The 25225-nt window shown below is 45.6% G+C and overlaps 1 protein-coding gene across 3 annotated transcripts in view; it reads left to right on the forward strand.

The window, feature by feature from the left end:
- The window catches only part of SH3GLB2 (SH3 domain containing GRB2 like, endophilin B2), a 90849-nt gene extending 66364 nt beyond the window's left edge, over window positions 1-24485 (forward strand). For all 3 annotated transcript variants that reach the window (XM_030207872.1, XM_030207874.1, XM_030207873.1), the window contains 2 exons: window positions 17818-18022; window positions 23135-24485. In XM_030207872.1, the coding sequence (XP_030063732.1) occupies window positions 17818-18022; window positions 23135-23242 (313 nt within the window). In that variant the 3' untranslated portion in view covers window positions 23243-24485. The remainder of the gene's footprint in view (window positions 1-17817; window positions 18023-23134) is intronic.
- The last annotated feature ends 740 nt before the right edge of the window (window positions 24486-25225 follow it).

Here is a 25225-nt window from a genome sequence, read left to right on the forward strand (position 1 = left end):
ATGAAAGGCACCAGAGGGGGTGTAGGGTTTTACTTCAGAGGCAAGGTCAACAGGTGTACCAAGGTGAAGTGCATACAACAGACTGGAACCCCAACAGTCAACAATATTACAAAAATAATTCCAGAAACCAGCCTCAAATACATAACCAACATAACCCTCCCCCCCCCCCCCCCCCCCCCAAACCAAGCAAGTTACGCTAACAAAACCAAAGATTATAGATTGGCCATGAGTTTGAGCACAATGTTTTAAGGATTCTCAGGATTGTGAAATGGAGCAGTCCTATAAGGTTATTTACATTAGCCTTGTAGGCAGCAGTGTGTAGTAGATAATGTGACAAAAGTTTGCTTGTGATGGACTCTGTATTTGCATGAGAATTCCTTTGGTGGACTTTAAAGGTGGGATCTGAATGTTGGCAAAGAACATGTTAGTGGTGATTGCCATGCTGATTCAGTCTTTCTTTGTCTGTCTGGTTCTATATGTATGCAGATGATAGCCTGTTGGTTTCTAAGCAAAACGCCTCTGCCCTAGATCTGCCTTCTCTTCAAGACTGTCTGAATGCAATAAACATTTGGCTATCTTCAAACAAGCTTATCTTCAATCCTGCCAAGACTGTAGCACTCTGGGTAACTGGCTGCAGGTCTCCAACACAACTGTCCCCTCTCTGAAGAAACTCTGATTGCTCTGGTAGAATCCCTTTGTTACCTGGGTGTTACCCTGGATTCCATATAAATCATAAAATTCTCACTTTGGCCCATAAGGTTCTCTATCTTGGGTCCCCTTCCTATCTCTCCTCTTTCCTTGTTCCTACATCCCCTCACGTGCCCTTCGTTATGCCACTGCACACCATCTGGCTCTTCCCTCAGTTCTGTGCTTCTACTTGGCATTGCTCTTTCTTTTTCCAAGCCCCTTTCCTTTTTGGAATTTATTTCTCTTGACCTTCGGTCAGAGAGCATTCCTTTCTTTTTCCAAGCCCCTTTCCTTTGGAATTCACTTCTCTTGACCTTTGATCAGAGCAGGCCTATGTAAATTCGCTCTGCTTTGAAAACCTGTCTTTTCTATTTAACCTTTCCCCAGAGCTCTATAAGGTAATGTGGTGGGGGAGTAGCAGAGTATCTTTCCTTTTCTCCTCCGTCTTCCCTCTGCTTCTGTCCTTCCATTTGATGGAGTTCCTTTCTATGTCTGTTTTGCTTTTGTAAACTGCTTTGGTTGTTTGGCTGAAAGGTTTAAATGATAAACGATTGTGTGGCACCTGCTGTGGCTGAGGAATTGATTTGCAGATTGGGCATTTAAGACTCTTTCAAATTGGTTATCTCAACATTGGATGGTTCTTAACCCTTCCAAAACAGCTTGCAGGATCTCTGGCTCATTCTCCATTCCATCTGGTCTATTATTCTGTTCAATATCCAAATTCCCCCAGTTAATTCTTAGTTAACTTTGACTCTAAGTTGACTTTTAACCATCAGATCGCTCAGGTCATCAAAAAAAAAAAAAAAAAGGCTTTGATGCCACTCACCTGTATGGTTGCATAGTTTGATAGCTTCGCCAAGGCTTAAATACTTTTAAGTGATTCTCAGCATCCTCCTTGCTTAGTGAGTTACAACTGCATCCTGTTTGAAGGAGTCGGTATGCTACCCCCAAAAAGCTTAGAGAAGTTCCGATTTACTGCCAATCAGCAGGATAAACAGTGCTTGAGGATGGCAGAAGATGAGGAGGTTAAAAAATAGGCACCGATTTCAGTCTGACTTGGTAGAAGAGGATGACCATGTGCAGATGCGGGAGGAGCAGGCCGAAGTTACTAAACATAATTTGGAAGGCTGGTTTCGGGAGTTGAAAGCAGAGATGGCTGGAGTTCGCTGTGATGTTCAAGAAACTTTAAAAGAAAGTAAAACTGAGATTGTAGACATGGGAGCTGGAGTGGCTGGAGTGGACAGGAAGAGGTACGCAATCTCAAAAGGCTTTAAATCTAAAGAACCTGCAATGATCCAAGAGCTGAAAGATCAGCTGGAAGACCTTGAGAATAGATCCCGACTGTTCAGTCTTAGACGTAGGGGAATCCCTGAGTCTGTAATGTTTAAGGACTGCTCCCAGGTGGTCACTGACTTTTGTACTTATTTGCTCGGCCTAGAGGGAGGAGGTGAGCCATTCAATCTTAACATTCAAAGGGCGCACCGCAGCTTGGGCCCCTCCAGAGAGGGAATACTGCTTTGATTACTTTCCAACTAAACAACGGATTCTCTCCAAAGCGCATCAACAAGCTGATGTATGCTGGCAAAATTGCAAAGTAAGCATACACCAAGACCTGGCCTGGACCACATTGCAAAAGAGGCAATCTTTCCAGGAAGTCACCCGGTTCCTATGGTCTCATGGACTACGTTACCGATGGATGTTCCCCTTTGCTGTGTTTCTGGCTGTCGAGGGAAAACCAAGGAAATAAAATCGGTATCAGAAGCTTGGTCTGCTTTGAAGGAGCTGGGATGTGAAAACCTGCCACCACAGTCTCCTCTGCATGAGAAAATTTCAAGGGGCATGGCAGGCTGTGGGAGATCGAGGAAAGAGGTCGCACAAGACTACAACCTGAGAACTCAGGGCTTAAAAACTTTTTGGCAATTTTTTTTCTGATCCTCAATAATTACTGTGCTCAGGTAAAAGGGGGCTAATGAGTTTGATATGTATACTTTTACTGGGTTTATTTTGATTGAGGGAGTAGGAGGGATATGTAAGGGATATGTAGTGTGTAAGATTCTTGGGGGATGAGGGGAAGTTAGTTTTTTTTTTTTTTTTTTAAACTATATAACGGGGTGTCTTAAGCATCATCTGCCATGGGAAAAGGGGACGGATTGGTTATAGCAATGGGGTACTGTTCGTATGTGGTCGGATGTGTGAAATGAGTTGGGGGGAGACAGGATGTAGCAAGTGTATGGGGGTGTGGATGACCATGATAGTTCTTATAAAGATATATGTAATTAGTGGGTGTTCTTTGAGTAATTGTGATAGAGATTATGACTTTAGGGTAAATTGGACATACGGTTGAATGATCTTGGGTGACTGAGTTTCCTAGTAATGGAGTTTGGGTACATACACTTAACTAAGTATGAGGGTAGGTGCGGGTTACAGGTTGGCGGTATGGACCTGTGGAGAAATAGAGTATGTTGGGAATCTCTTACTGGGGTTAGAACCTTATGGGGGGATGTTTATTTTCTCAGGAGATGGGTGATCCATGTAGGGGGGAAAGAGGGTGGGGTTATGACAAGGGTGAAAGATGTTGGGGTGGGGAAGGGGGATGGATATAATAAGCAGGGTAAACAATCTAGGGTGGGAGTGCAGAGCACTGTTGACCAGATAATAATGGGATCATGGAACGTCAGTGGTATGAATAACCCAGGAAAATGCAGTATGGTCTATAAGGAGTTGGGTAGATTACAGTGGGACGTAGTTTGTTTGGGTTTTTTGCAAGACACACCTACGCCCGTGGGACTTACAGGTTTTATGACACCAGGGTCAGGGGGGCAAGCATACGGGTGGGGTTGCTATTTTGATTAGAGATAGATTTGGATTCACTATTCATAAAGAGTTTAGAGATCAAAGTTAGAGATGCCTAGCTTTGCAAGGCAGTTATCAAGGCCGGGAGCTTATGCTAATAAACATCCATGCCCCAAACTCGGGACAGTCTGAGTTTCTCCAGACACTCTTTGGGGAGTAGCAGGAGTTTACACAGGGAATGGTGATTGTTGCGGGGGATTTTAATGTGACTCCAGATGTACGCTTGGATCACTCCTCGGGGGTGGATTGTATAGTAAATCGCACAGGAGGGCTCTACAGGAATTCTTATGGGGATTGGAGGTAGTGGATAGTTGGTGCTTGACACATCCAACACAGCAAAATATGTTCTATTTGCATGCTAGTACCTCTTATACTCGGATTGATGGTCTTTGGATCCATCGTATTGTATGGAATTACCTGGGGGATGCTGAAATTGGAAATATTCAAATCTCAGACCATGCTCCTGTATGGGTCAAATTTCAGGGTCTTGGTGATCATAGATGAAAGGGTTTTTGGAGACTTGACGAATCCCTACTAGGGGATGAGCAGGTAATCCAGGAGGTAAAAAGGGCTATCCAAGATTACAAACAAGAACAATGACACTGGAGAGGTTGGAGATGACACACTTTGGGATGCGCTGAAGGTGGTAATTCGAGGGGTGTTCATACAGTGGGGGGCTCAGAGGAAGAGAGTGGGGAACATATAACTTGCGTCTGCATAGTTGGCTCCTTGATTTAGAAAGCCAACATAAGAGGACGCAGTGTCCGTGGATTTGGTGAGAGCTCCAAAAGGTGCAGAACGCACTTTCTCAGTTAAAATTCAACTTCTGCCAACTGTATCAAACTAAACTTAAGGTTTTTTTTAGTTCGCTAATAAATAGGGAGCTAAGTTAGCTCGTTACCTTCGGGCCAGGAGGGTTCAGTCTAGCATACACAAAATTCGAGGAAGAAACGGGGAATGGTGTTACACAGACTCAGCAATTCACTCCTGATTTCTTCATTACTATGGTGAGCTTTATCAAGCTGATAGGGTGGGGTCACCAGAGACTATACAGCAATTTTTGATCTCTCTATTTTTCTCCCACAGCTGTCACTTGTGGAGTGAGGGCAGTTGGGTGAACCCATTCACTTGGGAGAAGTGGCAAGTGTCATCAGTCATTTAAAGAATGGTAAGGCCCCTGGACTGGATGGGTTCACTGTATGGTTCTATAAACTTTGTGGGTGAGGTGGGAGATCTTTTGGTTAGAGTAGGTAATGGAGTCCTGGAAGGGAAGATGTTGCTGTCTTCCATGATTGAGGCAGGCATTACGGTACTGCCCAAGCCTGGAAAAGACCCAACCATTTGTGGGGCACATCAGTGGCGTAGCCAGACTGCCAATTTTGGGTGAGCCTGAACCCAAAGTGGGTGGGCACAAAATTTTCTCTCTACCCCCCCCCCCCCCCCCAGCAAAATGTAGTCACACTCAGATGCATTTGTCACACAGGGTAAAGTGCTGCTTTTCAGTGCATCCGATTTCAGACAATTTATTTAATAGCCTAATCCTTTTCAGTGAGCTTTCAGAGGCCAAAACCTCCTGCCTCAGGTCAGTATAATGCTGTTACGGTATCCTCTCCTGACCTAAGGAAGGAAGTATTGGTCTCTGAAACTTTATTAACACCATATTACTTTATCCTAAATTAAAAATAAAATTATTTTCTTTACCTTTGTATGGCCATTTGCTTTTTCTCATTGTGTTGCTCCCAGTCTCTAGATTCTGCTTTCCTTCGTTTTCACTTAACTCTTCTGCCAGGGTTTCCTGGCCATTTGTCATTTTTCTCTCCTTTTTCTTTGCTTTCTTCAATATTTTTCTGCCTCTCTCTGTGCCCAGATTTAATTCATTCTTACTATCCATTCTTTAATTTCCTTCATCTACTTATGGCTTTTCATCTTTTTCTCACCCTTGTTCTCCCCATGCCCCTTCCTCTTATTCTCCAATCTTTCACTACTCCCCCTTTCCATGCAGCAGCTCTCCTCTTTCTCTCCCCATCCTTCCAGTGTCTCCCCTCTCTCTCCCCATCCTTCCAGTGTCTCCCCTCTCTCTCTCCATCCTTCCAATAGTCTCCCCTCTTTCTTTCTGCATCCTTCCATCCAGTGTCACCTCTTTCTCCATACCCTTCCATCCAGCGTCTTCCCTCTTTCTCTCCCCATCCTTCTACCCATCTACCCTCTCTCCTGATCCTTCCATCTGTCTCTTTCCCTCCTCCTAACCAGTGTCTCTCTCTACCCTTTTCTGTTCAGTGTCCCTTCTCGCTCCACATCCTTCCATCTGTTTTCCCTCTTTCTCTGCCGTCCTCCCATCTGTTTCCCCTCTTTCTCTCCCCATCCTTCCATTTTCCCTCTTTCTCTGCCGTCCTGCCATCCGTTTTCCCTCTCCCGATTCAGGCCCACCAGCCCCAGCTCCCATTGCCAGCCACTGCTGCTTTTCCTGATGAGCAGCAGGGCAGGCGCTACAAAAAGAAGTGCTCAGCTGACTGAGCTGAGCGCCAACGCAAATGACTCGACGAGAAAAAATGTTTAAAAAAAAACGCGGCACTGCAGGCAGCCTCGAAGCATTGGCTGCTGGCTCTGCAGGCTCCGCCCGTCTCTTGCGTCACTGCCCCTGCTTCGCTCCAGGGGCAGTGACGTAAGAGACGGGCGGAGCCAGCAGCCAATGCTTCGAGGCTGCCTGCAGTGCCGCGTTTTTTTTTAAACATTTTTTCTTGTTGAGTCGTCATTGGCGCTCAGCTCAGTCAGCTGAGCGCTTCTTCTTTTTGTAGCGCCGGCCCTGCTGCTCATCAGGAAAAGCAGCAGTGGCCGGCAATGGGAGCTGGGGCTGGCGCCAGCGCGGGCCTGAAGGAAAAGTGGGTGGGTGGGCCAGAGCTGAAATTGGGTGGGCCTGGGCCCACCCAGGCCCACCCGTAGCTATGCCCCTGGGGCACATAGACCTATTTCCCTTCTCAATGTTGATGTAAAAATCTTGGCTAAGGTTTTGGCTAACAGGCTGGGCAGGGTTCTGCCGCGTTCAGCCATGTAGACTAGTCAGGGTTCATCCTGCATAGAACAGTGGGGGATAACATTCGCAGAACTCTGCATTTGCTATGGGCGGCCCTTCAAAGTAAGATTCTGACAGCTTTTCTGGTGTTGGGATGCAGAAAAGGTTTTCGATAGGGTGAGCTGGCCCTTTCTACAGGAAGTGATGAAGAGAATGGGATTGGGGGATAACTTTTGTGCATGGGTTACAGCATTCTACACAAACCACAGAGCCTGTCTTCGTATCAATGGGTCATATACTTCTTTCTTCCCTATTGGCAGGGGAACCTGCCAGGGATGTCTGCTGTCTTCCTTACTGTTTGCAATGTAGATGGAGCCCTTGGCTATTCGTATTCATGAACACCCAGCTATTCAGGGGGTGATCTACGGAGAGGTGGAACATCAGGTGGCCCTTTTTTTGCAAATGATGTTCTGTTTGTATGTTAGAGACTCAGGATTTACCCTACCAATTTGTCTTGGAAGTCTTTCGTGAATTCAGAGCAATATCTGGGCTTAAGATTAATATGGACAAAAGCGAACTGTTAGGGGTCACCATCTCGGAAAGAGAGGAGGAACGACTGTGAAAGGCCTTCCCCTTTCACTGGGTTTCCACTCATTTTTGCTATGTGGGTATTCAGATCCCTAAAGATCTGCGGACTTTTTATAATCTTAATTATGACAGGATCTTAGGCCATATTCGGATGGACTTGGGGGAGATAGAAGGGTTTGTGGTTGTCCTGGTGGGACCGAATAGCAGTTGTGAAAATGAATGTTTTGCCGAGATTTCTCTCCCCCCCCCCCCCCCCCCCCAGCACTTCCGGTACCGATTCTGCAGGGAATGCTACATCGTATGCAAGCTGCTATTTCTTGCTTCATCTGGAGGGGGGAGGGGAGAAATGCCCTCGCCTGGCTAAAGTTTTGTGGGGAGCTCTGGAGTAGGGTGGTAGGGCAGTACCCATTTTAGAATGGTATTATATTGCGCCCCAGTTGAGAATGATACTGAATTGGGAGATTAGCTTGAATAAGCCAGGAGTGGTCCTAGAGCAAGAAAGCTTTCATGGGAGACAATTGAACACATTGCTTTGGAGCTCATTAGAGCCTGAGGAAAAGACACGGGGGGGGGGGGGGGGCAAAATCCCTTTATGAATCATTTGCTAGGCATATGGAGAGAGGCACACAAGAGATGGGGTCAGCAGGATCAGACTTCAACGTTGGCAGTAAAGATGGGAGCCCAAATTTTGTGTTAGATCGGAAGAGAGGGGTATTTAACTGTTGGGCACAGGTCTGATCCGTTTTTGTGATGTTCTTACGGAGGGGGGCATGGTCTCAATTGAAGGACTCCAGGAGATTTATGACTTCCAAAGAGGGATTTTCTTCCATACATGTAGTTTAAGACATTTTATAGCGCAAAAGGGCTGGTTGCGGGAGGATCCCCAGGGGAAAGAGTGTCTGGAGACTCTCTGGCTCACATTGAAAAAAAAAACTCCTCAGCCTATATCCCTGACTTACAAATTTGAGGGGATGGGAATGATCTAAACATATCTTTTATGCTTAATTGGGAAAAGGACTTACAATGCAATTTTTCTGCTTCGGAATGGGAGAGTATATGGGGAGAGGTCCATAAGGTCTCGGTTTGCTTACTAGATGGTATATACACCTGATCAGAGGATGTTCCCCCAGATGTCTAATGTGTGTTAGCGATGCATGAAGGGCAAAGGTGCATTTTTGCATGTGTGATGGGAATGTGACTTAATTTCCCCTTTTGGGTTTGATGTAATACAGGCAATATCGGTAGCCATTGGTGGGGAGATTCCCTTTACTCGCCAGTCCTGTCTGCTAGGTCTGCATGGGAAAGGTTTTCTTTGGTGGCAGGACAAGCTGATTTGTTGGGGCATAGCTGCTGTGAAATGCCTGTGCTTTTCTGGAAGAGAACTACACCTCCCACTATGGAAGAATGGAAGGAGAGATTGAATCCTTTATACCAGACTAGCCATTAAGCCCGTAAAAACGGGCGAGTATTGCAGCCCTCCTCTCTCTCCCCTGGCCTCACCCCATCCACTGATCCAGCGACCCTCCTCTGTGCCCTGCCCTCCCCCCATGTCCAGCTACCCTCATCGCCGCCGAGCCCCCTGCACTGACCTGACAGCGCCTCTCACCTCCGTGTGAAAGCGCTACAGGCAGCAGCAGATCGCTCTGCTGCTGCCTGCAGCGCTTCCACACAGAGGTGAGAGGCGTTGTCAGGTCAGTGCAGGGGGCCCAATACGGAGGGGGGGGGGGGGGCGGGAGCAGCGGCGGGGATGGGTGAAGGTGGAGGTTGTTTCGCGTGATGTTCCTTTCCAGGTGGCAGCGGTGGCGTCCGACAATTCGACTCGTTTCCCTCTCTGTTCCGCCCTCTGACATCATGACGTCTTGACTTGAGGGCGGGACAGAGAGGGAAGTCTGTACTGTGCATTTGCAAGTGAGTACGGTCACTTGCCGTTTATATGTTTGATGGAATGATTGTTTTTGGTCACATAAAAGAAGTTGGGATATTTTACAATTTTTTTTTTGCTCTCGCTTAATTATTGTTGGAGACGGAATTGAAGGTGTAAAGGGAGTGGGGGTTATAGGATATGGGGACCTAGGAGTTTTGGGGATTGTTGAAGGGAGGTCAGTGGGGATATAGTTGACAAGTGTAATTTTATAGATGTTTGCTTTAGGTATATGAATGTGGGTTAGAAGACATTTAGGTAAGGAAGGACGGGTAACTGTTTGGGGGGAAATCCCTAAACAATGTTGTGTATGGCATATATATTAATACTATTTGTCTAGAAGTGCTGTACTAGGTAGTATACATACATAATGTGCTGTATTTTTGTTGGCTAACAAATTCAATAAAAATTCATTGATAAAAAAAAAGGCTTCTATTGGATTCAGCATATCTGCTCTATTAAGTAGTTCCTTGATTTCCCTGCCATCCACACTCGTATTGACTACTGTAACACTGTCTACTGTGGTATCTCTGCTTATCTTTGCCGCCACCTTCAAACACTTCATAACTCTGCTGCTTTCTTTTTATGCATTTCTAAGTGCTGGGATAATGTTCCTCCTCCTCCTTTCTCAATTACACTGGCTGCCTGTCCATTACAGATGTTGGTTTAAGATTCTGTGTCTTAAGGGCTCTACATCTGGGTTCTCCATTATGTTTCCTCTGTGACAATTCCCTACACCTCATCATGCTCACTTGTGTTCCCTAGATTCACACAGTTTGTTCCTTCCATCACCCAAAAATGCTCAGTACGCGTCCGCCCACTGCTTGGTCTATTTCTTTCTAGCATATTTTCTTTGGAGCTGTTTGCCTCCGTACCCCAGATCCAAATTATCCTTTTCTAAATTTAAGGCCCTGTTAAAAGCACAATTTTTAAATTTGGGTACAGTTGATCCAGGTGGATCTGCACTACCATATTGATCGAGATAAGGAATTACAGTATTTTAGTATAATTGCGGTATGTTTGGTTTTATCTGGCCTATCCTATATTGTCATTTGTTTCTAAATGTTCGATTATTTCTTTGTAAGCTGCTAAGACCTGTTTACAGAATTGATGGGTTATCAAAATTTTAATAAACATTAACATCAGTCCACTGGATGCTCGAGGTCGTATGTAAACTGGAGCATAGCCCTGACAGATCTCCTTTCCAGTGCTTTTATGAAGAATTTCTGCTGGTCCCATCTGAAGGTTGGGTTAGTCAGGGAAAAACTGTACAACAGTGCTGCATTTGGAAGCTGTTGTCCCAATCCCCACCCCCTGCCATAGGAAAGGGGGCTTGAATAACATGCCATATATTTTGTGTCCCCCAAAAGAAGGGCACTTTCAGGCCAGTTCTAATCTTAAGACAAGCCAGCAAGGTATTACAGGTGCCAAGTTTCTGGATAATCATACTGGTAAAGATATAAGCTCATCAGGGAGAATATTTGACTTCCTTGGACTTAAGAGGCTTATCTGCATATTCCTGGCTAGTTAGATCACCAGAAGTACCTGTGATTTGCAATACAGGAAGAACATTTTCAGTTCCAAGCTTTGCCATTTGGATTAGCCACAGCCCCGAGGATGTTTCCCAAAGTTCTGGTGGTGGCAGCCACGTTGTGAAGGAGAGGGATTTTGGTATAACTATACCTTAATGACTGGATGATTCAGGTGAAGACTTTCTGAGAGAGTGAGATGGTAATAGCACAGATGCCTTTGTACATTTTGAAACTGAAAAAAATAACTAAAATATTAGAAAATCATCAATCAAAACATATTAAGGAAAATGGCAAACAATTCACCCACAAATTTAGGAAATGGGACCAAGATATGAGAATTCACAATTCTAAGAAAAAAAAATCAATAAAATCACCACAGATGCCAAGAAACCCCAAGAAACCAGCAAATGACATCACCAATTATCAACCTGTGGCCTCCATCCCTCTTCTAACCAAACTGATGGAAAATAGTGACCTTCCAACTTAACGAATTCATACAAAGGTTCTCCATATTACATGAATCACAATCGGGTTTTCAACCTGCACACAGTACAGCAACCTTCTCTCAGTACAGAAATAGTATTACTCACCCTGATTATCCAAGTTCAAACAAGAAATTTCAATTGGCAACAAAATACTTCTTCTGCAGTTCGACCTATCCAGTGCATTTGACATGGTAGACCACGGTATTCTCACAAAATTACTGGACAAACTAGGGATCGGCGGAAACATCATTAAGTGGATAAAAAGTTTTATCACCACCAGAGCGTATCAGGTCAAATCAACCTCATCAATAGTGCCTGCATGGTCATCAAAATGCGGAGTCCCCCAAGGCTCACCTCTATCCCCGATCCTCTTCAACCTTATGATGATTCCTCTGGCCAAATCCCTATCTAAATCTGGCCTTAACCCTTTCATCTACGCTGATGACGTCACAATACTCATCCCTTTCCAATCCAACCTTACAGAAATCTCGGAGAAAATAATCACTGCCATGAACATCCTAGCAGATCATGGGCGTAGTTTGACTGTTTCATTTTGGGGGCGGGGGGAGCATGAGGCAGGGCATATTAGCATATATATTCATACAAATGAATATGCTAATATGGAGGAAGGAGAAAAAGGGACTGGTGGTTGGGAGGTGGGGATGGTGCTGGGCAGACATATACGGTCTGTGCCAGAGCCGGTGGTGGGAGGCGGGACTGGTGGTTGGGAGGCGGGGCTAGTGCTGGGCAGACATATACGGTCTGTGCCAGAACCGGTGGTGGGACGCGGGGCTGGTGGTTGGGAGGCAGGGATAGTGCTGGGCAGACTTATACGGTCTGTGCCCTGAAAAGGACAGGTACAAATCTCAAGGTAAGGTATACACAAAAAGTAGCACATATGAGTTTATCTTGTTGGGCAGACTGGATGGACCGTGCACGTCTTTTTCTGCCATTATCTACTATGTTACTATGTATATCCTGGGCCAACGCCTTCAAGATGAAAATGAACAAAGAAAAAACTCAATGCCTAATCCTTTCATCACAACACACTACTCTGCTCCCAACCACCCTGATCACCCCCGACGTTACAATCCCAATATCTGACAATCTAAAAATCCGAGGAGTAACATTAGACAACCACCTTACTTTAGAAACTCATGCAAAAGCCACGACGAAGATGTTCAACATGATGTGGGTACTGAAAAGAGTAAAACCATTCCTCCCACAGAAAACTTTCCGCAATCTAGTTCAATCCACAGTACTCACCCATGCTGACTACTGCAACAGCATCTTCATCGGTTGCAAAGCCCAAATCACGAAAAAACTCCAAATCGCCCAAAACACAGCAGCCAAACTCATTTTTGGCAAATCACGATTTGAAAGCGCAACACCACTTTGTGAAAAACTTCAAAACCAACACAATGATCCACAAGATCCTCCATGGCAAATCTCCAAGCTACATGACCAACTTGATTGATCTTCCAGCCAGGAACAGGTCCAAATCTTCTCGAACATATCTCAATCTTCACCTTCCCAATTGCAAAGGCCTCAAATACAAAACCTACTATGCATCCAACTTCTCCGTTATAGGCAGCCAACTCTGGTACGCCATACCGCGACACATCTGAACAACCAATGAACACCTACCCTTCCGAAAGCTACTGAAAACTTACCTCTTCAAACAAGCCTACCCAAACAACCCAACTTAATTCTCGAACCTAATCCACACCACTAACACTCTCATACTCCAATCCTCTCCCCCACATCTCTTCCTATTGTCCTACTCTATATAATCTGGGTTATCTCTGTGATACTGTACCATACTTTGCGTTATCTTTGTGATACTTTGTACCATACGTTGTAAGCCGCACTGAACCTGCTATCGAGCGGGAAAGAGCGGGGTATAAATGCTATAAATAAAAAAATTTTTTAAAAATTTCAAGGATAGCCCTTAGCCAGCCCTATGATTTTCCCCTAAAAAACTGCAAGATTTCATGTGAGGTTTTTTTCAGTTCCTCTTTAGAAACCACAAAGTCCAACAATTGCTTAGGATCAGCACAGGTGATTTTCACTTTTTGCAGGAACTGGCCTGGTTAGTTCTCAGCCAGCTCTACGATATTCCTCCCCAAAAAAGCTTTCGAGATTTGTTTCTGAGATTTCAATTCCTCTTTAGAAACCACAATCTTCCAACAATTGCTTAGGATCAGCATAGGTGATTTTTCACTATTTGCAAGAACTGGGCTGGGTCACCAACTTTGCCAAGAAGAAGCTGATCCCATCCCATCCCACTGTCTCAGTGGTGTTCCTAGGGGGGCTGACACCCGTGGCGGATCGCCGATGCGCCCTGCCCCCCGGGTGCAGCCCCTCCCCCCGGTGCATGCCGCTGGGGGGGGGGGGGGGTGCCGCGCTCTGGTCAGCTTCCTTCGTTTCCATGTTCCCTCTGCCCCGGAACAGGTTACTTCCTATTCCGGGGTAGAGGGAGCATGGAAACGAAGGAAGCTGACCGGCACGTGGCACCCCCCCCCCCCCAGCGATGTGCACCCGGGGCGGACTGCCCTCGCTTGGTACGCCACTGCACTGTCTGATTTGAGCACCTGCTTCATTACTTAACATGGCAGAGTGTACTTGATGAAAGGGTTGGAAAATTTGAGGTCTCGGAATTGGAAGTTGTTTAAGGTGGATCAGCCTATAGCTTGGAGTTTATTTCCTAGTTCTGGGCTGCACGGCAGTGGGCTTGAATCTGGTTCCATGGACCAGGGCCCACAGATATGTCCAATTGCAGAGATCACGTCTCTCCTAGTAGTCTGCCTCCCCCCCCACCCAGGGAGAGTCTCACTGGACAAAGGCCAATCTGTCCTGGTGGATGAAAGAGGAACATATGACAATAGGTGTAGATTCTGAATACGATGGAGGCAAGCTTGAGTGGTTGGGGAATCCATTGCCTTCCTGAGAACGCAGAGACAGTGGTCTGTAGAAAAGATGATAGTCCATCCAGTTACAGATGAGGTTGATTGCTATTGCCCTACAGATATTCTTTCCTTTGTTCAGGAGCAAGGTGATTTTGGGGTTTTATTAGATGGCATGACCATGGGTGACACAAAAAGCATACAGGTTGCCAAAGCGGTAGGGCCTCTATTTTGTTGAGCAGAGAAACATCTCGCAGCACTGTCAGTGATTCGTGGCAACTTGATCTTGGAGAGCAGTGGCTAGCACAATTTGGCATTCTTCCATATTGCTGGTTGTTGGGGGCTCCCTTTTGTTGAGATCATGGCAATCCTTGGAAGATTTGAATGCTGTTGCACAGAGGTGGCCTCAGAAGAGCTTGCTGTATGTGCTTCCTGTGGGATGGAGTCACCCAGTCTCACTGGTTCTAGTGGCTCCAGATTGGTCAAAGAAACCACAATACACTGATTTCATCCAACTGAAGTTGGCAACCCCACTTCTGTTACTCAAAATGGGGGGGGAGGAAGGGGGTATCTTGTTTTAGGGTCTAGTCTTTATGCATCTTGGTTCTCTTGGAGCATGGCTGGAGAGCATAATCCAACCAAGTGATTTACACTTTTTTAGGCCAGGAAGAGGTGGTCTATTTTTGCTTATGTCCATGTGTGGAGGATTTTCAAGGTGTGTGATATCTAGATCATGGTGTCCCTTTGGATCTTCAATACTGGATCTTCTGGCCATTTTGCAGGAAGGTCTTAACAGGGGGTTGACAGTGAACTCCTTGAAGGTTTAGGTAACTGCAGTTGCCTGTTACAGGGGGGCAAATTCATGGTTGACCTTGATATCATCCACGGTTTGGTCTTTTTTTTTTTTTTTTTAAGAGAAGTGAAAACATCTTCAGCCTCCTTAGCAGCCAATAGTCTTGAGATTTTAATCTGGTTCTCTCCATTTATATAAAGGCCACCCTTTGAACCACTTTGAGAGGCTTTTATTAAGAATGTCATGTTGAAGATGGTGTGTTGGTGATTGACCAGAAAATTTTCAGAATTGCAGGCTGTCTTATGAGCCAGTGGTTATTTGGATGTAGCTCGCATCTTTTTCAATAGTGGCTCAAGGTGAGTTGCATTCAAGTATATTAGGTATTTCTCTGTCCGCAGTGGGCTTACTCTGAGGTGACAGAGGGTTAATTTTTTGCTCAGGATCACAAGGTTCAGCACTGGGATTTGAACCAGGCTTTCCTGGTTGTCAGCCTTGTGCTGTAATCATTAGGCTGCTACACCCTGGAATAGTAATTTTTTTTCTCCCATTTAAATTGATTTCACTGCCAGTATTTCAGGAGGCAAGGGCTGTGGGGGCTGTAAGGGCCAACACTAGCTGGATGCATGCAGGGTCTTGCAGAAATAAAGATTTAATGCTTTCTGCAGAACCGATCATTTGTCAGTGCTATTTAGTGGACCCAGGAAGAGGGAGGTGATGATGGCCCAGTGGGTTAAGGAAGGCAGTTACATTAACATATTGTACAGGGTCAGCTGCTGCTTCTCGTATGTTCACCAGGGCACAAGCATTGCCTTGGGCTGAATATTCCCCAATTCTGCCACAAGGAGATTTGTAAGGTGGCCATTTGATAAAAGCTAGATGTTCAAGCAGTATTTGAGGCCAGAATATTGTAGGTAGGCTTGTTTAGGATCTCTCTCTAGTTAGATGTTGCTTTGGTACTTCCCATGCATTTAGACTGGAGGGATGATGAGGAAGGAGAAGTTAGGGCTTACCTGCTAATTTTCTTTCCTTGAGTGTCCAGAATCCAGCCCTGGAGGTGGTCACATCCATGTGTATGCCACATGGAGACAGGGAATGCATTACTCCTGCTACCTTTTCTCCTGACTAGGTTGGTAGAGGTTCCAGTTCCTCTTAGTTTGGTTTAGGGAATAATTTAGTAGAGTGCTTTGTTACAAAAATAGTGGTTAGTTGTAGAGTGATGTCATCAAATCAGTAGATCCCCCATTTTCACATTGCAGGCAGTAGAGGTGTGATTGTAGTTAGTCAAATGTAGTTACAGGTATACAAAACCAAATTGGATGGGATCAGAGGCATAGCTAAAGGGGGCAGGCATGCAAGGAGAATAGTCACTCCCCCAAATGTCCAATGAAAACGGTGCCCATGTGGTTTTATAAACCTCCTCGCATTTTTTACACGGTCTGCTCCCCTAATGCCAAAACCTGGTTATGCTTTTGAATGGGGTGACATAATGAATGTGGGTCAGAGGAGAGGGAACATGGGCTGATCTTGAGCTTATGAAACTGCATGACAAAGCAATGATGGAAGATTGCCAATGTGCACACCCTTCTCCCCCCCCCCCCCCCCCTCCTCGGCATAGTTATACCTCAATGCCCGTTGGCAGCTGTGGTAAGAAGTCAGCACTGCCTGCTACTCAGAGCAACCCTTCTAAATAAAATCACAGTCAGCACCTCCTAGCTATGCGTATATTACTATATTCGTGGGGAAAATCTGCATCTTTGTGAATATTTCATACAGTCCCCAACACTCGCTACATCCTTTCTCCCCCCAACTCATTTCACACATACGACTACATATGAACAGTACCCCACTGCTATAACCAATCATGCCCTCTTTCCCATGGCAGATGATGCTTAAGACACTATCCTGATAAATACAGTATGTAGTATGTCTCCCCCACCCCAGAGTAGTTAGGATAATAAAACTTCTGAAATATTCAAAGATGCAGATTTTCCCCAGGATTACAGTAATATATTCATAGCTAGAGGTAGTGATTTTAGAAGGGTTTGTCTGAGCTGCAGCTAGTGCTGATTTCTTACCACAGCATCCTAGTGCTCAGAGTTGTTGCTACAAATATTGTTTCCTCGATTCTAACATGCACTCCACACTCGATTTGAAGACTCGCCCTCATTTTGCAAAAGTGAAAAATATGGTAAATACCATAAACAACCTATCCAGAAGGAAAAGCACATTTATTTTAAATTAGTGGTGGCTATGGGGAGAGAATAAGGAATTAGTCCACGTGATTTCAAATTTTGGATCTCGATTCTAAGATGCCATCGAATGTAAGTCACACTTACTTTCCACAGCCATTAAAACTGGAAAAAAAGGGCGTCTTAGAATTGAGGAAATATGGTATCAGCAATTGAAAAAAAGAAATTGGTGCTACCCTTTCCTTCAACATTCTGCCCCCTACCCAGGTCCTCTTCTCTTACACACATTCCTCCTTACCCTCTTTTTTTTTTTTTTTTTTTCTTTTCTCCCCTCCAGCTCATTTCCCCTTTCATCCATGTTCAGCTTATCTAGTGCTTCTGCTCCCTTTTTTTTTTTATTAAGTCCTGGGAGAGTTCAGTGCAAGGAGCTATTTCTAACGAGTAGAATAAGGTGGTAATAATAACACTTCTGTACAAACCTTGGTAAGCAGAGGTTTTATGCTCAGTTGGGGATACTGTATTGTCACAACAATAGAACACAGGAGGCCTATCACTTGGGAGGGGGGTAGGTAGGTGCTGGATATTGGGGGTAAAATGTTTGGGGACTGAGCAAAACTGGGGCTTAGAATTGCATAGGTCAGGTACTTTTTGCTGCTGGTGTTACTTACAAATATATATGTATGTGTGTTTTTTGTTTTGCATTTCTATCTATGCACACAGTTCCAAAGGACAAATGTAAGTAGATCCTCTAAGGCAAGCAGGCCAACCCTGTTTCATTTACAGAAATAACCAAACAAGTATTGCACCATAAGGTAATCTATTACTTGACCCCTTTCTGCATCTTTCCCTTAAGGTTTTCTGGTGCACCTGTAGTAAATGTGGACTCTACATCACCTCTCCCTCTGTCTGCTGCTGAAGTATCCAGCTCTGCCCCTGCCAGTAGCAGTTCCCTGTGTACCAGTGATGTGACACCTCCAGTCAGTGGCACCAGAAAAGCACGAGCTCTGTATGATTATGAAGCAGCTGACAGCAGTGAGCTTGCACTATTAGCAGATGAGGTTGGTATCTTATAAGAAGCAGGTTTTAATGAAGCAACTCAGGTCCCAATGACCAACCTTACTGTACTGGGAACGTTTGTTTTAGAGTGGTGGTAGCCAGTCTAAAGCAAACATTAATTTAGGGAGTAATGCATTCAGGGATTTTTTATGAGCTTCTAATGTGTGCCCTTAGCAGCCACCAGAGCCCCATGCAAATGTATTACAATAAGCTTATTAGTATTCTAATGAACATTCTGGCTGTTGCACATCTCCAGAGTGCCTAGCTCTAGTATCTCCCCCCCCCCCCACCCCCATCTTAATGTCTGGCTTACTACTACTACTACTTAGCATTTCTATAGAGCTGCCAGGGTTACGCAGTGCTGTACAATTTTAGCATGGGGAAGGACAGTCCCTGCTCAAGAGAGCTTACAATCTAAAGGTTACAAACTATGTAGTCAGTGTAGGTAACTTACAACTTATGTAGTCAATGTAGGTAGCTTACAATCTAAAGGTTATAAGCTATGTAGGGAAGGTGGTTAGGCGCCAAAAGCAAGGGAGAAGAGATGGGCTTTGAGTAAGGACTTGAAGATGGGCAGGGAGGGCGCATGGCGTATGGGCTCGGGAAGTCTGTTCCAGGCATAAGGTGATGCGAGGCAGAAGGGGCGGAGTCTGGAGTTAGCGGTGGTAGAGAAGGGTACAGATAGTAGTGATTTGTCCTGAGAGCGGAGGTTACAGGTGGGAACATACGGGGAGAGGAGGGTAGAGAGGTAAAGGGGGGCTGCAGATTGAGTGCACTTGAAGGTCAATAGGAGAAGCTTGAACTGTATACGGTAGCGGATCGGGAGCCAGTGAAGCGACTTGAGGAGAGGGGTGATATGAGAGTATCGATTCACACGGTAGATAAGACGTGCGGCGGAATTTTGGACAGATTGAAGGGGGGATAGATGGCTAAGCGGGAGGCCAGCGAGAAGAAGGTTGCAATAGTCAAGACGAGAGGTAACGAGCGAGTGGACGAGGGTTCGGGTGGTCTGTTCAGAGAGGAATGGGCGAATTTTGCTAATATTAAAGAGGAAGAAGCGACAGGTCTTAGCTGTCTGCTGGATATGGGCAGAGAAGGAGAGGGAGGAGTCGAAGATGACTCCGAGATTTCGGGCTGAAGAGACGGGGAGGATGAGGGCGTTGTCAACAGAGACGGGTTTGGGTGGAAAGAGAAGGAGCTCGGTCTTTGCCATGTTCAGTTTCAGATGCCGGTTGGACATCCAGGCAGCGATGTCTGAGAGGCAGGCCGAAACTTTGGCCTGGGTTTCGACTGTGATGTCGGGAGTGGAGAGATAAAGCTGGGTGTCGTCAGCATAGAGATGGTACTGGAAACCATGTGATGAGATGAGCGAGCCCAGGGAAGAGGTGTAGATCGAGAAAAGAAGCGGTCCAAGGACAGATCCTTGAGGAACCCCAACAGAGAGCGGGATGGGGGTGGAAGAAGAGCCATTAGAAAATACTCTGAAGGAGCATTGGGAAAGGTACGAAGAGAACCAGGAGAGGACGGAGCCCTGGAACCCGACTGAGGACAGTGTGTCAAGAAGTAAATTATGATTAACGGTGTCAAAGGCGGCCGATAGGTCGATGAGGATGGAATAGTGACCTTTGGATTTGGCAAGGAACAGGTCATTGCAGACTTTAGAGTGCTGTTTCTGTCGAGTGTAGTGGGTGAAAGCCAGATTGAAGCGGATCGAGGACGGCCTGAGAGGAGAGGAAATCAAGGCAGCGGCTGTGGACAGCGCGTTCAAGTAATTTGGAGAGGAAGGGTAGAAGAGAGATGGGGCGGTAGTTGGAGGGACAGGTGGGGTCAAGTGAAGGTTTTTTGAGAAGTGGTGTGACTACAGCATGCTTGAAGGTGTCAGGGACAGTAGCAGTGGAGAGAGAGAGAGGTGATGATGTGACAGATTGAGGGGATAACTGTAGGAGAGATGTTGTTAAGCAGATTGGTGGGAATAGGATCAGAGGAACAGGTGGTACACTTAGAGGAAGAAAGTAGGCGAGCAGTGGCTTAAAAACTGGTTGAGTGGTAGGAGACGGGGGGAAGTGGTAAACGGAGCTTGCGCTGAGGAAAGGGATGTTATCAGTGATGTGCCGCAAGGAGTGGTCCTTGGGCTGGCTCTCTTTAACATCTTTGAGAGTAATATTGCGAAAGATCTGTCTGGTAAGGCTTTGTGTCGTTACGGATAATACCAAAATCTGTAATAGGGTGGACAGCTCAGCAGGTGTGGATGGTATAAGGCAGGATAGTAAAGCTTGAAGAATGAGCCCATAATTGGCAACTAAGATATAATGCTAAGAAATGCAGGATCATACATTTGGGTTACAAAAATCCAAGGGAATGGTACAGTATAGGGAGTGAAGTGCTTCTGTGGACAAAGAGCAGGATTTGGGGACGATTGTGTCTGATGATCTTAAGGTGGCCAAACGGGTAGAAAAGGCAATGGGCAAAGTCAGAAGGATGCTCTGGTGTATAAGGAGAGGAATGACCAGTGGGGGGAAAAAGAGGTGATAATTCCCTTGTATAAGTCTCTGGTGAGGCCCAACGCAGAGTACTGCATGCAGTGCTGGAGACCGCACCTACAGCACGATATAAACAGGATGGAGTCGGGCCAGAGGGTTGCTACAAAATTGGTAAGCTGTTTGTCGTAAAACATATAAGGACAGGCTTTAAAGAGTGCCAATACATAGATGCTGTGAGAGAGGGGTTTATGAGAAAGATGTTTAAATACCTCAGTGGCATTAATGTACAGGAGGTGAGCCTTTTTCAAATGAAAGAAACTTGGGAATGAGAGGGCATAGGATGAAGTTAAGAGGAAATAGGCTTGGGAGGGCACAGGATGAAGGAAATAGGCTTAGGAGGAAGAAAATAATCTTTCATGGAAAGAGTGGTGGATACGTGGAATTGCCTCCCAGTGGAGGGTGTGGAGATGAGGACTGTGCCAATTTGAGAAAGCACTGGAGAGGCCCATGGGATATTTTAGGAAAAGAAATTAGGGGTCATTGAGGATGGGCCCTTTGGCCCTTATCTGCGGTCATGGTTCTACGTTGGCAGCAGCAACAACTCCTGCCCACCCCAGAGCACAATGGCAGTGCCCAGTTCCTAACTACTGTATTCTGGGATGCAATGAGCAGGGCTAAACACCATATAAGGAAACTCTTTTATATGGTGGTTTGTGGCTGTGACATTTTAGCAGCCATAGACAAGCATGCAACCTTTGCATTTGCCCAGGATCAGCTGCAGCACTATTGGGATGCACTGGGCAGCACTGAGTTTGGTAAGTACTGGTTTAGAGCAGTGGTTCTCAACCTAGTCCTCAAGACCTTCCTCTTTGGCAGTGCATACGCTAAGAGCCTTACAGGTGCCGTACCCTTTTAGCTCACGACTCCTTCCTTGCTGATTTATCTCCTCCCCTCTCTTCCTCCTTCGTTGTTTTTCTCTCCTGTGACCTTGTCTACTGTACTTTGTACTATTGTTGCTTATTAATTATTGTATGCCACATTGAGCCTGCCTATGGGTGGGAATACTGTGGGATATAAATGTCATAAATATCTAGCCAGTCAAGTTTTCAGGATACTCACAATATATCTGTGTGTATGAGAGATCTGTGTACAATGGGGGAAGGCATGCAGATTTCTCATGCATATTCATTATGGATATCCTGAACACCTGCCAAGTTAGGTGTGTCTGAGGTGAGAACCCCTACTTTTACACTGTCTGGAGTCCTACTTATCTATTTTGACCAGTGCCAATCTAGCTTTCAGGCTGGTTTTGGCCAGAAATAGGGTTACCATTTTGTGTCCTCTGAAAAAGGACACATGTCACGCCCCCCTACCCCGCCCCGCCACGCCCCCTTCAGGTCCGGGTTCCGCCCCTATTCCCCCCCCCCCCCCCCCCCCCCCCCCCCCCGTCACATAGTCCCCTCCCCCCCATCACATACCCCCCCCCTCACTTACTGTCTAGCCCTGGTGGTCTAGTAGCGTCTTCTCTTCGGGGCAGGAAAGAGCCCCTCTTTCCTGCCCGGAGCGCTGCCTGCCCTTGCCTGCTGCATCCTCCTCGGTATGGCTGGGGATTCAAAATGGCCACCGAGAGTTGAAGCGGCCTCGCGAGAGTTCAACTCTCGGCGGCCATTTTGAATCCCCAGCCAGACCGAGAAGGATGATAGACAGGGGAGGCAGCGCTCCGGGCAGGAAAGAGGGGGCTCTTTCCTGCCCCGAAGACGTCACTAGACCACCAGGGAACATGGTAAGGAAGGGGAGGGGACGGGAGACCACGCGCCGATCGCCCGCCCACACGCCCACCGCACGCACGCGCCTGCCCGCACCCGCGTTTGTCCAGAAATCCGGACAAACGTGGGCGGGGGCAAAATCCGCCGGACGCCCCGGACATGCCCTCAAAAAGAGGACATGTCCGGGGAAATCCGGACGTATGGTAACCCTAGCCAGAAACAAATGCAGTGGGCCTCTCATTTATAGCAGCACACCCATGAAATGTTTTTCTTTTTAGGATTTGGATGAAAAAGTAATGCATTTTCATCTGACACTATCTCCCCTCTCTGGGCTTACCTTAGAATTCCTGGTAGGCTAGTGCCCTCATTGAAGTAGGAGTGATTATTCCTGCCCTGGTTCATCTCAAAATGGCTGCCAAGACAGCCCATGGGCACTTGCAGCAGCCATTTTGAGATTGGAAACAGCTTGGGAACGAGCAACCACCAGGGCCTGTGGGTGGTGGAGAGAGGCATGTGGCACCTGGTTTTGGCTGAAACTGTGTGGTAAATCTTTAGGTTTGGTTGTCCTCTACATTTTTTCCACTTAAAGGGCTATGAATTCTATTACATAAGTTGAGCATTAATGTTTATAGAGAATAAGCAGCTTTTATGAATTTATTTTGTAAAATATTAATACTATAATCTTGAGTTAAAAGTTAAGAACTAGATCACTAGTCCTCTCACTAGGGATAGTGATCTAGTCTTCTTGTATGTGCATATGTCTCGTGTACCCTCCCCTCTGTTCATGGCCTTTAGAAAGAGCAGGGCATGGGGTGGCTGTATGGAAACTGCACTGTACATAACTAATCCATACTATTTCTCCTTCCAGCTTATCATGGTATACAGTCTGCCTGGGATGGACCCTGACTGGCTGATAGGAGAACGAGGCAATCAAAAAGGGAAAGTCCCTGTTACATACTTAGAACTACTCAGTTAGACAGAAGCTGCAAGAAAAACCCTTTCAAGCTTCCTACACTTGTATCACTTTCCTTAACTCCAAAATGCTGACCATCATTTATTGCAGAAATGACATTCCCTCTCAGCCAGAGCTTGTCTTTTTGTTTATTCCTTGCTTAATCTGAGTTTGTACATTTCATGAAATAGCCTTTTACTTATAGGAGAAGGTTTACCTGTACTGGGTCTTTGATTTCCCATCTCACCCCCCCCCCCCCTTCCTTTTTTTGTGTGTACAGCAATTTAAGCTAGACTGAGCAATAGGTATCAGAGATATAGGCCCAGATCTTCTTCTGTGACCTCTTATTTTACTTATGATAGGAGCCCAGCTGTGCATGGCCTGCTAAAGATGTAGGAAATTTGACTTGAGACTAGAGCCACTTACTGACACCGGCAGTAGAGTATGATAGCAAATGCTCTTAAGAGTAAAGGTGCCCTGCTGAGGTGATAGGGATCTTGCCTTTTGATTTGCTTAAAGTATAGCAAAGTTACTAAGTAAGCAATTTTACAGTTATAGCTGAGTCTGTGTGAAAATAAACAATGAAATATGTAACTGTAACTAGAGCTGGGCTCTTTATGCATAAGTGTAAAGAGCAAACACTAGCAGCTTGATTAAAATGTGTTAACCTATTGAACGCAGTTGTATGAATATTGCCCAAGCAATGGTGGGAAGAGTACTAAGATTGGCAGAGGAGGGTGTATACTGTACTGCCTTAACCTTTTGCTGCATTGGAACTTAAAGCCTTGACTGAATGCTATTACAGGTAGGTACAGCATATTGTACATGTCATGCAGAACTAGCTTACACTAGGCTGTTCAACTTCTCTAGAGAAATTTACTCTTACCTGTTCTGCTCAACCAGTCCCCACTATTTGTACTTTTTACCTTACCAGCAGCTGGAGTCCAAATAGTTTTTCCAGTGCTATACCAAGTGGACTACTGTTCTAAAAAGCAGTTGGCTCCCTGACTCACACATGCATGAGGTAGTGCATTAAAATCAAATGTAGAATGAGGGTGCTGCTGTAAACAAATAAGTTAGAGCTCCTGAGCTCTAGTTAAATGGAGAATAGGTAGTCTTTCACCACCTAAGCAAAAATAAGTGTCTCCCTTTATTCATCCAGATGATTTAACAGTGAGGCTACCTCTCCCTTCTTGTGGAGGAGTAGCCTAGTGGTTAGTGCAGTGGACTTTGATGCTGGGGAACTGAGTTCCATTCCCACTGCAGCTCCTTGTGACTCTGGGCAAGTCACTTAACCCTCCATTGCCCCTGGTACAAAATAAGTACCTGCATAAAAGTAAACAGCTTTGAATGGCGTTGCAAAAACCTCAAAGGTGGTACATCAAGTCTCCTTTCCCTGCTTTGCCAAATATCACAAGAGTGTCTTAAGTCTTGCAGATAGGATTGGTTACCTTCAAGTATGAGCAACTCTTACTACTCTTCTAAAAGCTAGGAGCTGAACAGACCACTCAGGTGAAATAGGAAACCACTTGCATAAAAAAAAAAAAAAATCTGTCCCATGTGTAGTCAGTATGGAGATCCTGAAAACCTGACTACGGATGTGCCCAAGGCCTGGTTGAGAAGCAGTGGTGCTATCGGTGCAAGTGAAGCTCAGCTGCTGGCAGAATGGTATTTACCTATCCATAGTAACTGGTCTGGCAAGATAAGGAAATAGAGTTGATAGTGGTTTCACAGCTAGTTGTATATTCTGAAGTTATCACCAGAGATGTTGATATTTTAGGTAACTTTTTGCATGTAGTGCTTCCCTGACAGTTAAGAACCCTCATTAGTTCGTGATCTCATGTTGCTTTCACTTGGGACAAGCTCTTCTCTGTAACTGCTGCAGGCTCCAACCACTTATTCCTAGCATGTAGGAGCATATTTGAAAAAAAATGTTTAGGACAGATTTACCCTTGACTCTAAACAAAACAAATTACTAGAATAATTTTATTTGGAAAAAGTAGGAGG

Source organism: Microcaecilia unicolor, chromosome 6, assembly GCF_901765095.1.
Source record: "Microcaecilia unicolor chromosome 6, aMicUni1.1, whole genome shotgun sequence".
NCBI classification, from domain to species: domain Eukaryota; kingdom Metazoa; phylum Chordata; class Amphibia; order Gymnophiona; family Siphonopidae; genus Microcaecilia; species Microcaecilia unicolor.